We start from the raw sequence: 13,204 nt of genomic DNA, 5'->3' as shown, positions 1-13,204 counted from the left end.
TAATACTGAACAGAGTGACACACTGTCCAGCTCTGGTTTGAACAGCTCTCAGTTAGCGTCTGAAAACTGTCTCTGAATTTAGTGGACAACAGTCTATTACATTATGAATATAATGAAATTATTATTATTTATTTCAGTAAGAACAACGGGACACACCCACCCAGAATAAGACAGTGAAAACACAGTTTACATATAGCAGAACAAACAATTGATCAAGTTTAACCAACTCAGACTCAGCTGCGAACAATTCAAACCCCAGATTTGATGGTTTTATGTGTGTTCTGTTTTTTAGAATGTTAAATAAAGTTGTGAGAAGTTTCTCAGAGGTGAGTCCCAGTCTTACCTTCTGTGATCCAGACGACGTGCTGCGTTTGATGGAAGAGCGTTTAACTGAATCATTAGTGCCTCTCCTCCCTCTGCTGTCCATTGTGAGAAAGTTCAGCTGTCCCTCACTTTCATCCTTCTTCCTGCTCCTCTGACTCCCCTTTCTGTTCCCTGCGTCCTCTCTGCTGTCCGGCAGTCCAGTTTGTGATGCGTTTCTATGATGTGACAAGCAAAGACCCCGTCCTCCCTCTGTAATCAGGATTAGTGGACGCTGCAGAGGACAGAGGGCGGGACTCTTTAATGGATGGAGATTGCATAAATGGAGATTGGAGGTAAATCTGCTTCCAAAACCACTTTCAACACAGATATTATTTATGCCTTTCTGCTGCTAAAGTGAAATAGAAAACATCACATATTATATGATAATCAAGTGAACAAACTTTATTAAGAACAACCTGTAAAAACCTCGTAGTGCTAGTGGAAAAAGTAGGTGAATCCTTGCAATAATGACCTCCAAAAAGCTAATTGGAGTCAGGTATTAGCATACATGGAAGAAAATAATTTTGAAGGTGTAGACTAGAGCTACTTTGACTGACAAAAAACACTCACACCTTTTGAGTTTTTTCAACTTTTAAAAAGAACACACAGCACTACATCTGGCAACAAAAGGGCACTGCATTTCATCATGAAAACATCACCCCAGTCATAAAGTGGAGTGGAGGAAACATCATGATTTGGGCCTGCTTTGTCAGCTTAGAGTGAATGGGGGAAAGATGAATTCAGCATAATGTGAAAATTTCAATATATCAGCTGAAACTGGACTGATTTAAATATAAAGACAGATGACAGAACACAAAACACCTGTTGCCACTGCAACAACCAGCTTCAGGTTTGTACAGGTGATGCAACCTGGCCAGGGTCAACCAGTTATTAATTTCAAGGGTTTACATTTTTATTCCACAAGCACTATAAGGTTTTTATGGTTGTTCTTAATCAAGCCATAAAAAATCAGAATTTGTTTGTGTTATTACTTTAGACACATTATATTTGTTAACACTCTTGACTTAGATGAAGATCGGATCACGTTTTCTGACAAATTAAAACAGAAAACTACAAAATTCCAAAAGGTTCACATACTTTTTCTTGCCACTGTAAGGGATGCTGTCAAGCTGAAGAAGGAGTCTCATCAGGCCTGGTTGGCTTGTGGGACTCATGAGGCAGCTGATGGGTATCGGCAGGCCAAGCAGAGGATAAAACTCGGACCTGGGAAGAGTTAGGCGAGACCTTGGAGGAGAACTATTGGTCAGCCTCAAAGATTCTGGCAAACTGTTCGGCGCCTCAGGAGAGTGAAGCAGTGCTCTGCCAACACTGTCTACAGTGGAGGTGGGGAGATGCTGACCTGTGAAAGGAATAATTCGAGGATCTCCTCAATCCTGCTGACACGTCTTCTGTAGAGGAAGCAGAGCCACAGTTCTCAACTGGAAAAAGGAGACCTGCCCTCTCAGGGTTGTGGAGAAGTTTAGGTACTGTATCTTGGGGTCTTGTTCATGAGTGAGGGAAGGATGGAGCGTGAGATTGACTGATTGGTCCATTGGCAGCAGTAATGTGGTCGATGTTCAGTCATGGTGAAGACCTACAACAATGTTTTAAATAATATCGAAGAAGAGGGACAACATGCAAGATAGTTTTCTTTTATTCTAATCAGAAGGGGAACACTTCTACTACTACAACTTTATTTATTTATGTTTAACTGTGTCCTCTCCGGCAGCATAACATGCAACATAGGAACTGGTTGCCTTGTTGTGCTGGACAGTTTTACTTTTCAGGTTGTGTTTTCATCCAAGTGTAATTAGGGTGTAGTTTAAAATAGGGCACCTTTCCCAGGATGAAAGGTGTTTGGACACTGCCAGAATTTTTGCACCGGTGTACTTGACCTTAGTGCATGCAGGTAACTATGGGCTGAGTCACCTGTACAGTGTGGGCAAATGTTTGAGTGAGTGAGACCCATTTGGAACATTTATTGTCCTGTGTAGAGTACTCTGTGAACAAATTTGTATTGTGTTATTTGTAGGTTTTGTTTTTTAGCCATTTTGAATGAATTTAATCTGTTTTGGTAAGATATAGAATTTTGACCGTAACCTAATCTAACCCTAATCCATTTATATGAAAACATCTGCAGCATGATCAGCTCAGACACATGGAAACTAGTGTCTGACTCCAAAGACAAATTTGGTGCAGGATCTTGGGAGAAGCTGAATGTGTGGACGACAGATTCCAAACAGCACTAATCACTTTCCAAAGACCGAGCCCTCTTGCCATCAAGTCCTTACTGGACCCCCTGCACCTTGCGCAAAAGCCCCAACTTGGAGCAACAATGCCATTATCCACCTGCTCCACCTACTTCTACACCTGAACCTGCCTGAGGGACTGTGAGGATTTAGTCTTTCGATTTTTCCATTGTCTTCACTTTCCAACCTGCCCCGGACACTCTCTTTGTTTCATGGATTTTGGACGGATCCCATCTGGATTTTGGACCACTGCTGTAGACCCCCCTTTGGTTATTGTAAACCTCAATTTATTTACCTATACATTTTCTTTCTTCTTACTAATGGTTGTTGACATTGTTGTTTTCAGAATGACACCAGAACCTGTTTAACCAGTGGCTCAGAGAGTCTGAGGAAATCTCCATTAGATAACACAATTCTACTATGTGTCCACTAGATGGAGCAGACTGACCATAAAAACATCCTTATTGACAGGACATGGTTTTAATTTTATCTGCAGTAGTAGTTTGGATTATTATTAACCCCCCATGAAAATGTTGTAAGAACTGTCAGAAAGGTGAACATTACACAGTACATTTATTACTGAGGTCTCTGTGGGTCGCAGAGTTGTGCTAGTGTTCTTTATAGTGTGAAGTGACTAACGTTTTAGCCCCCTCATTCATTTTAAATTGGAATGTAGGCAAAACAACCACACACTGACGTTGTTTTTTTTTTTTATTTACAAATGTTTATTTCCATTGTTGGTCAAGTACTCATCGTTATTAACGAGAGACAAACCTCTCACCTTTCATCAGTGATGTGATGCTGGACGCTGAGAGTTTAAGTAGCACCGTTGAATGACACCGAAAACAGTTTGAACATTGATGGATGGATATGATGGAAATGTACATCCATTAGTTACAGCAACACCACCAGGGAAGTTACTCCATCCCCATGCAGGTTGAAGGTGCAGTGGAAAGAAATGAACTGTGTCACAATATGACGCTGAGAGTGCTGTCACAGTTTGTGTGATCACTGCTGGTGGAAGATCGTGACAGACAGAAGTCCTCACTGCTGTAATTTTCCCGTTGTGATCGTTTTCCTGTCTGGTGTTCTCTTTCTTAATGGGTTGGGTGAGACTTCTTAAACTTTAATAAAAAAAAGACAGAAGTAATGGTTTTTAGTGGTCCCCCACTGAAGATCTGGATTCTTTGGTTCAGTACAACAAGCAAATCATCTCAAATTTAGGGGTTAAAATGGACCCAGATCTTAAGTTCGATTGTCAAGTCAGCCAAGCTTATTCTACTCAAGACAGCCACTGTGAAGTCGGTTTTTGAGGCAGCACTTTGACCCAGTAATCACCACTCAACTGGATTATTGGAATGTATCCTCCATTGCACCTCTTCAGATGTTACAGAATGCTGTTGCACGTCTTTTAACTGGTGCCACTCTCTCCATTGGCTGCCCGTTCATTTAAGAATCCATTTTAGTTGTTTAATTTGTGAGTTGATCAGCTGCTCCTTAGTGTGCCAAAAGCAAAGCAGGCTCCTAAACTGTAAAACGACTTTTACATTTCTTCTTAAAATGCAAGTTCTCCCTGAAAATGACACCTTATGAGGTATGGACTTTATTTGATATTGTTAGATTTTTGTCTTTTAATAAGTTAGTTTATGTACTAATTTTTATTCATTGTGTATTTGATGTCTATTTATTCTTTTGTATGGTACATTGGTCCACTGTGGTTGTTTTAAAGTGCTTTCTAAGTAGAGTTTGATTGAATTAATGTGGGATTTGTGAACATGTTATGTATTAAAGGTACACATCAACCTCCACCACACACTAAAACTAGTTGTCAGTGCAGCAGCGGCTGCTAACCTAAGAGTGCAGGCAGGATGGCATACTTCAAAATGGATGGTAAATTATAGATTTGCCCTGGTAGATTGGTGCATTTAATTGACATATATACAGTTTATCAGCAAGAATAATATCCTGAGCATGTTGTCAGCCTTCAGTGAAAAGTTAATTGTTTAACAGTTTAACAGAGTTTAACAGGAAACGTAATATATTGTCTTCAGCACAAAAGTAACAAACTCTAAACTGGTCACACATTCTTAGGTCAAGCCAAAGATTAGTCTCTGTTGATTCATGGTTTATGGTTATGCTTTTTTATACTTGTGTTCACAGACGGACGGACCCCTTCAAGTCACTCCAGTCATCTTTCCAAACAGTATTTGATATGAAATATTGACGTTGATGTTTCGCTTACAACTCCCTGGACCGCTGCTGCTGCTGCTGTTGTTGTAGTTGTTAGCCACGTAGTTACACTAGCTCTTGCAGGTTTTGTGATCTTCCTGCCCCGTCCTCCTTTGTGCCTCAGTTCACCAGATTTTGAACTGACTTCCCCATAAGAGGAGCTTTGACCAAAAAAAACAATGATAATTTGTAGAATGTGAAACCTAAGTGTGATGAGAAGGATTAAATGCTGAATGTTGTTTAAATGCAAAGTGAATTTAGCATGTGGATAGGTACACATATAAAACAGGTTTCTCTCCAGTTACAGAATTACTGATTGAATCTGAATCAACACATTCAATCAATCAGCCAATTACATGGTGTCCTGTGGTCCTGTCAACTTTCCCTGCCAATTCAGCTGGAGGAAGCCCCACCTTCATATATTGGTGGTGGAGTGTGTGGTGGAGAAGTTCTCCATGCGGAAACGAACCACCTTTCCCTTGGGTGGAGGTGGGTACAGGGAGCAGCAGGTGAAGACCTGGCGACAGGCTTTCCGGAAGTTCTCCGACAGGAAGGCATAGAGGACTGGGTTAACACAAGAGTTTCCGTAAGACAGGCAGTGAGAGACGATACGAAAGACAAAGGAGGCGTCATTCAGGGGGAAGGTGCCGAACTCCACCCACATGGCGATGATGTGGTGGGGCATCCAGCAGATGGTGAAGGCGGTGACGACCAGAAGGACCGTCTGAGCCGTCTGCAGGAAAACAGAGAGCAAACATCAAATATTAGAGTTCCCACCACAATCCTGAACTACATAGACAGTCCACGGCAGCATTCTGTTCCAGAAAAAGGACAGGAAGACTAGGCTCACCATACATCCACCAGGCTGACCACACCTAACAGGCCAGGAGGGGTTGGCACAGGTGTGACTAATACCAATACTGTGAATCTTCACCGACATGTTCACAACAAACACTCACAGTCACTAAATATTATAACCCGCAACACAAATTATCATTTTCTGTAAAAGCCTTTAGCAATACAAACCAACAGGTGAGTCCCTACAGCACCTGAACAGACTCTACTGATTAAAGGCAATGAAGTAAAAACTACATGTAGGAAAAAGTTAGAAATGGAAATGGAAAGAAAACCCCAACAACCCTGAAGCCTTCGCCATTCTGAGGGATAAAAGGTTTTCTGTTGTCACGTCTTCACTGTGACTCATCTCCAAACTCACCACGTCCAGTTTTTCCCGCCCACAAGTCTGGAACCAACTGCAGCAGTTATTTAGATTGAGTTGAAATCTATATTTAATTGGATTAAAAAGAGACACTTCTCCAATTGAAAGTGTGCCACAGAAATACCACTGAGAATCTGTTTCACCTCAGGTTACACAGCTGCAGTGTAAACACCAGTTTGTCCAAGTGGACGTACAGATGAAATCCAGCATCACAGCCCTTGTTCCTGTGAGTCTGTTATTTAGTTATTTAGCTAGAGTATTTACAGGGATTTTCCATTCACACAGTCACCTGTTCTTTGACAACTTCTGGGTAGAAAACCACATATATTTTGAGCCTTAATATCTAATTTTCACAGTTAACCAAAAATGATGTATTATAAGGGCAGCAGCTGCGTATGATCCTATGATTGATTGAGTATGATTTTCTGCCATTCTATGTCAGTTTGGCTGCTGAAAAGCATTTAACAAACATGCAGTCAACTAAACACAACCTAAAGATTGGTGCTGGTTTCACCTGCAAACATAAGTTTTAAGGAAATTGTGTTGATGAAGCTGTTCAGACTGCTGCGTCTGGAGCGTTAAGCTGAAGCTGCTCCTCAGACTCTGGATCTAAATATTTATCAGCAGCTTCTGAACCAGGAGCTCAGACCCTGTTGTAAACTGTGATCTGCTGCTAAGGACGTCTGGACACTGTCTACTGCCAGCCAGGGCGGGGCTCCACCCCCCAACAAATGACTCGGAGCTGGGACAATGACTCGGCCAAAACAGAATTAATATGTGTAAATATTACGTACATTATTTAAAAACATCAGAACAAGGGAAAAACAATCAAGGTGTATCTTTAGAAGAATAAAGAAGAAGACAGCTGTAACCATGGTCACTAAACCAGGATCAGGTCTGAGATTAGAAGTTTAGTTTGTTCTGTGGAGCTTTGTGCAGAGAGAAGTTGAGGAGCTAAAGACAATAAAGGGCTCTCAGTCTCAGTAATGTGGAAACAGGGACCATCAGCAGCAGAGCTGATTGGCTGTGATGGCTCTGGGTGTTTCCTGTCATCAGCTGCTTCATCAATCGCCAACATTCAACAGGGTCTTAAGCATAGCATGACACCACATCTTCATCATCATCTTCATCCTCATTGTACAGATTTAAAGTAAAGAAAATCGAAGTTTCTCTAAGTTCCAGTCTCTGGTCTTGTTGAATCTCAGTGTGTTAAAACATAATTTAATCATGTGACATGTTATAATAATAATAATAATAATAATAACAATGTTAATGTGTCAACTGTCAGATGTGTCACATGTTCAAAGAAACTGAGAACTGAGATAATTAATGATTTATTTTGATGTTTACTTATGAATAAAGCTAGATTTCAATTTGTGTGCATGCTGTAATGCTGTCTGAGGTCAGAGGTCACCATCAGCCCACCTGGATCTTCACCTGGCTCAGGTCTTAGGCTCTAAACTTCACCACTCAGAGTGTCATGACACAGTAGAGCAGGGTGAAGCAGCCTTTGTCTGTCTTGTGTCCTTGTTTGCCTCCTGTCTGTGTCCTCTGCTGTGGCCTTGATCACTCCTGTCAAAGATAAATGTAAATAACGTACGAACAGGACAAAAACTCCGGAGCCCCGTGGGAAAATAAAGGCTGGTGAGTGGAAACTGGCAGCGGCTGCAGAAGTATGGAAGGTGAGTCAGGTGAGACACTTTGGGTTCAGGTCCCCTCAAAACACACAACACGTCACATGATCATATTCAGAATGATTCAAATGAAAGCGATGATGGCTGCAGAGAACAGTGATGGATTCCTGAGGTGGCCTCATGTTCTCAATGACGAAAATGATGATGATGATGATGATGATGATGATGATGAGCCACCACAGCACGCTGTCTCTCTCCACACTGTTTACATCACTGAGGCTAAAACAGAACCAGCAGCACAAACCTGGAACTAGGGGAGGACCATACCTTTCTCTTGGAGCGCTCCGACTTCTTGGACATGTTCTTCATCTTTTTATGAAGGTGAAACAAAACCTGAAGAAAACAACCAAAAGAGCAGGAAGGAAGAGAGAAGCACAGAGAGAAAGACAAAGAGATGATGAGACAGCTTAACCTTCACAATAAAAGCCCTGAGGATACTTCAGAGGACTTTTACTATGACGTCGGAAGCTGTTTCTTGGAGGTCTCGACTCAACGCTCGATAGTCAAGGAATGGAACAAGTCTGCCTGCAATAACTAACTGAACCAACCACTAACTAACCATATTAACTTAAAAGACATTAACTGTTATACTGGACTGCCTGCTGCCTACACAGCATGTAATCACCCATATGAGGATGGGTTCCCTGTTGAGTCTGGTTCCTCTCAAGGTTTCTTCCTGTTGCCTTCTCAGGGAGTTTTTCCTTGCCACTGTCGCCCTCGGCTTGCTCATCAGGGACAATCTGATTATTATGATTCTTACACATTCACTGTTCATGTACTGTTCTTTGGTTGTGTAAAGCTGCTTTGTGACAATGTCAATTGTAAAAAGCGCTCTACAAATAAAATTGAATTGAATTGAATTGAATTTTATTGTGGAGTCCTCACTCAGATTAAACTGGTTTGAGCACTGAAATGTGAAAATACACAAAGCTTTAAATAAAATTGAATCTGTTTGAGAAATGATGATGATTTTTAAAAACCACACGCTGGCTGCTCATTAACAAGTTATAAACTAACTAACCTTTGCTCTCATGTCCAGGTGTATCACTAAACCAGAGACGTATTATGCTGTTTATAGTTTTCATGACCTGGTCTCAGACAACTCTCAGTGCAGCAGAGTCTCTAATCTCTGCCCGTTTACTGGGTCAGTGTCTGGAGATGTTCACCTAGAGGCAAACATTGAGCGTCTCTGTCAGATCAGTACAGTTCTTAAACCTGACCACAGCCTCCTGAAGATGATTTAGATCAAACAATAGATACAAGATAAAAGTTCAGAATTGATTCAACATAGAACATAAGACATTTTGTATCAGATGACACACGTTCCATTTTGCATTAGACAGAGATTGTAAAAGAAAATCAAACTTGATATTTGGTTTTAAAAGTAACTACATCAATCCTTTGACTCCCTGACACCAAACTGTTGCTTTCTTCTTTGATTGTCATTTCCAGACTTTTCCTGTAGTTGTTTGTTTTGGGGGGATTCTCCCTTTAAGTCCCTCTTCACCAGGTGAAATCTGTGTTCTGTTGGGTTAGGTTCTGGTCTGGACTGGTCCCTTGACAGAGTGGTTAGATCGTTGTCTCTTCCCAGTTAGTTTGATGAATTTCTCTGTAAATCATCAGACTTAATGTTCGTGTCCACCTCTGAATCGATCCTCCTCTTCAGTCAAGATCAGTGAGTCTGTTCCAGAAGCAGCTATGCAGCCTAAACCATGACTCTACCTCCACCATGCTGCACAGAAGGGCTTGTCTGGTTTGGATTGTGGGGAAATTGTTTCCTCCTCCACACTTTGCTCTTTCCGTCGCATTAGTAGAGGTTCATGTTGGTCTCATTAGTCCATAAAGCTTTTGTGGATCGTCTCTGAACTTTTCTAAAACTTCCACCCAGACTTTCTGCTTCTTTCTGCTGATGACGGTTTAAATCTCGCCTCTGTATCTCTGATCATAAGGAAACTTCACTCTGCTCTGTGGACATTGTTGCTGATGTCACTGTTTCAGGTTTTTCTTATCAGCTCTCTCAATGTTTCTTTCACTAGCAGTTGTTTTTCTTGGCTGACTCGTTCTGTGTGAGTTGCTCAGTGCACCATTTCTCAGTTTCTTTCTTTTTCAGCACATTCCAGATGGTTGGATCGACTATGTCCAGTGTTTGTGCAGTGACTGATTGTTTTTCCATCTTTTCTCAGATTCAAAATAACTTACCCCTCTTCCACAGACAGCTCTCTGGTCTCCATGATAGTTTCTCCTTTTTAACAACAAATTCAGTCTCCACAGGTGAAACCCAAGTTTGAAACTAAGAGAAGTCATTTAGAGTTAGATATTGTTTGAAACTCAATCTCACAGGACTCACAAAACTGTTTTTAAATTCAATTCAATTCAATTCAGATCATTAGTCTCATATCCATCACCTGATCTTAAACCCAAGTGTGTTTGGTGTAGCTACTGTAGAAACAAACAAATTAGTCTGGTTGTTCCAATACTTTCAAACAAGACTGTAAATGGCACAAATCTTGATGATAAAGAGACAAAGAAGTTCTTCAGTGGACAACATGCAGGAAGAGACGAAATCCTGAAGGCTGAATTTTTAGTTTTCAGTTCAACGGTATCAGGATTGTTGCCATGGAGACAAAGCTTGGTGAAAATATTGATGTATCCTTGAAAGACAGAACGATCTGTGATAAAAAAAATAAATAAATAAAAAAAACACTGTCTGGTGTTAGTGTAGAAAAACTCTCATGATAATCACGGTGACATTTCTCAGGCTGAACAGATAAAACGTGTCTTATCTCATTGTATAAACTCAACTTTCTCTGGAACTCTTCAGGCCCATTGAAGAGAACCTGCTTCTCCTGTCACAATATTATTATAACAAAAATATCACCAGCTCTTTCTTCAGTCATCCATTATCAACTTTAACAACAACAACAAAAAAATTCGGTCGGTGTTTTTTTTTTTTGGAAACCTCTCCCCGGTACTGGTCTCCGCGGGTGTTTTACGCGCGGCTTTTATGGGCAGCTGGACTTTGCGCGCGCCCTTTGGTCCCTCTGCTACGGTGATTAATTCGTGTTTTACAGCTGCTCGGAGTCAAACATTATCCTCCTAAATGAACTGTTCTTTGCACTGACCTTGATGTAGCAGCAGCTGACGAGCAGCAGCGGCAGCAGGTATCCGATCACCAGGATCGTCACCTTGTAGGTGCGCTTGGAGGCTCCGGACCAGTCTTCCCAGCAGAAGGTGCTGTTAGGGGCTTTGGGGTGGTTGGTAAGCACCTGGTGCTGGGCCACCGGGACCGAACACACCAGAGACAGCGTCCAGATGACGCACACTCCTGTCAACGCGTTCCTCCGGCTTCGGACGCACGGAGACTTCTTGGAGCGCACCACGGCGATGTACCGGTCCACGGACATGGCGACGAGGGTGAAGATGCTGACGAGCATGCTGACGGTGGAGAAGTAGTGTCCGAACCTGCAGAGGAAGGCTCCGAATACCCACTCCGGAAGCGAGTATATGGTGGCTTGGAAAGGGACGCAAAACAGGAGGAAGCTGAGGTCCGCCACGCTCAGGTTCAGGATGAAGATGTTGGTCGGGCTGCCGGAGCGCTTCCCTCCTCCTCCCCCTGCTCCCCCACCGCCTCCCCCCCCGACGCTGTACCTCATCTTCCCGATCACTACCATCACCAGAGAGTTCCCCACCACCCCCACCACGAAGATCAGCCCGAACACCGCCGGCACGACCACCGCCTCTGGCCCGGATCCGCCGCCCTCCGCCAGCTCAGAGCGGTTGGAGTCCGGGAGGTCAGCCCAGCCGGAGGAGTCGTTTCCCCGCAGCGTCATGACGGAACCCCGCGGAGGGGTTAGAGAGGTAAACTGTGGCAGACCGACCACAAGACCAGCTCCATGATCTGGATCAAATACTTGCAACAGCGGAGTCCACACTCTACAGACTGTTGGAAACAGGACAAGTTAACGGAAACATGAAGTACTGTTTCCTGTCACGGTATTTCAAATTAAAACGACGTTCAGCGATCACCTCGGACGGGTTTTCTCTGGTCTGGACTCTGCAGGCAGAGACCATGACCCTGACGTTCTTCATCAGATTCTATTCACAAGAACAAAGGTTTAAAAACACTGTCACAATTTAAATTGTTTTCACACGTGAACTTTAAAAACAGTAGTTTTATGTTCTGACAGAGGGTCTTATTATTATTATTATTATTATTATTATTATTATTATTATTATTATTATTATTATTATTATTATTATTGTAGTTGTTGTCATAACAATAATAATAATTATTATTGTTGTTATTGTTATTACCAGTATTATTATTATTATTGTCATCATTATTATTATTGTTGTTGTTGTTATCATCATTATTATTGTTGTTATTACTATTGTTGTTCCTGCAGCTTCACACACAAAGTGAAGAGACACGTTTCACACACAACACAATTTATTCAATTTATTTTGTTGTACTGGATTTGTCTGTGTGTGTGTGTGTGTGTGTGTTCTGTCACTAAAACACATTTTACTTCGTGTTCAACATAAATTAACTGAACGTTTGGTTTTTCTGTAGGTTCGTCATGATTAGGCTTTTATTTTGTAGATGCAGTGAGTGTGCTTCCTGTTGCGGTGTGTGTAATAAACTAGTGACGGTCAGCTGCGTCTTTTATCTCATTTTCATTCAAATTCACGTTGTTTGTATGTGTTAGAGCACAAAATGATGAGCTGACAGGCGACACTCTTACTGCAGCTGTGGGTTTATTAAAAATTAAAACTCAGCAGAGGCTAAAAGCTCCACCTCTGGAAGATGCTACAGGGCCCTGATGTGTGGCACCATCAGATTGAGGAACAGCTTCTACCCCTCAGCTGTACTCAACTCTCCGCCCTTATATTTTAAACAGAACTTTGACTGTTTGTCTGCAATCACTGCAGTGTACTTTAACGTATGTCTGAGCTTTAATTAGCTTCTACATTAGTTTGACATCTTTTATCTCTACAGATGTGTGGTTGTGTGTGTGAGTGAGCTTTTTTAATTTTGTTGTATTGTTTTCAATGCAGTCAAAATAAAGACATTAATTCATTCTTTCATTCATCTCCTTCATCATGTCCACTATGTTTTTCTCTGTGTTCACACACGTTGACTGTGAATCTGCTGAATCTGTGGAAACATGGTCTCGTGCACATCCTGGGCCAATGGCAGACATGCTCTCAGCCTGGTTGTCCACCACCCACTCTCCCCATCCATCCTGCAGCTGTTTCTGTATCTGATGCTGTTTGTGTTGGAGGATCATCTGTCAGCAGAATCTTCATCTCTGATCCTCAAACTGCCAAACTGTCTCTCCACCTGCTCAAACATCTGCTGTTACTTCTGTCTCTGAATGAAGCTCAAACCCTCTGACAGTATAAAACTGATTACAGGAAACCAGGTGGAAGTCCAAGCTGCGTTCAGT

At 41.9% G+C, this 13,204-nt stretch overlaps 1 protein-coding gene across 3 annotated transcripts; it reads right to left on the bottom strand.

Moving 5' to 3' along the window:
* Positions 1-3,404: 3,404 nt before the first annotated feature.
* Positions 3,405-11,702, bottom strand: galr1b (galanin receptor 1b). 3 transcript variants are annotated; one of them, XM_026377546.1, is made up of 4 exons: positions 10,877-11,702; positions 8,022-8,087; positions 5,255-5,574; positions 3,405-5,002 (listed from the first exon to the last, which is right to left on the bottom strand). In XM_026377546.1, exons 1-3 carry the CDS (start codon positions 11,582-11,584, stop codon positions 5,257-5,259), a joined length of 1,092 nt encoding a protein of 363 aa, XP_026233331.1. In that variant the 5' UTR covers positions 11,585-11,702; the 3' UTR covers positions 3,405-5,002; positions 5,255-5,256. The 3 variants fall into 3 exon arrangements, with proteins under 3 accessions (XP_026233331.1, XP_026233330.1, XP_026233332.1); XM_026377545.1 differs by having other exon boundaries at positions 3,405-5,574; XM_026377547.1 differs by lacking the exon at positions 8,022-8,087 and having other exon boundaries at positions 3,405-5,574.
* Positions 11,703-13,204: the final 1,502 nt, after the last annotated feature.

This window comes from Anabas testudineus, chromosome 3, assembly GCF_900324465.2.
Source record: "Anabas testudineus chromosome 3, fAnaTes1.2, whole genome shotgun sequence".
Lineage (NCBI taxonomy): Eukaryota > Metazoa > Chordata > Actinopteri > Anabantiformes > Anabantidae > Anabas > Anabas testudineus.
This window is presented reverse-complemented; position numbering and strand designations above follow the sequence as displayed.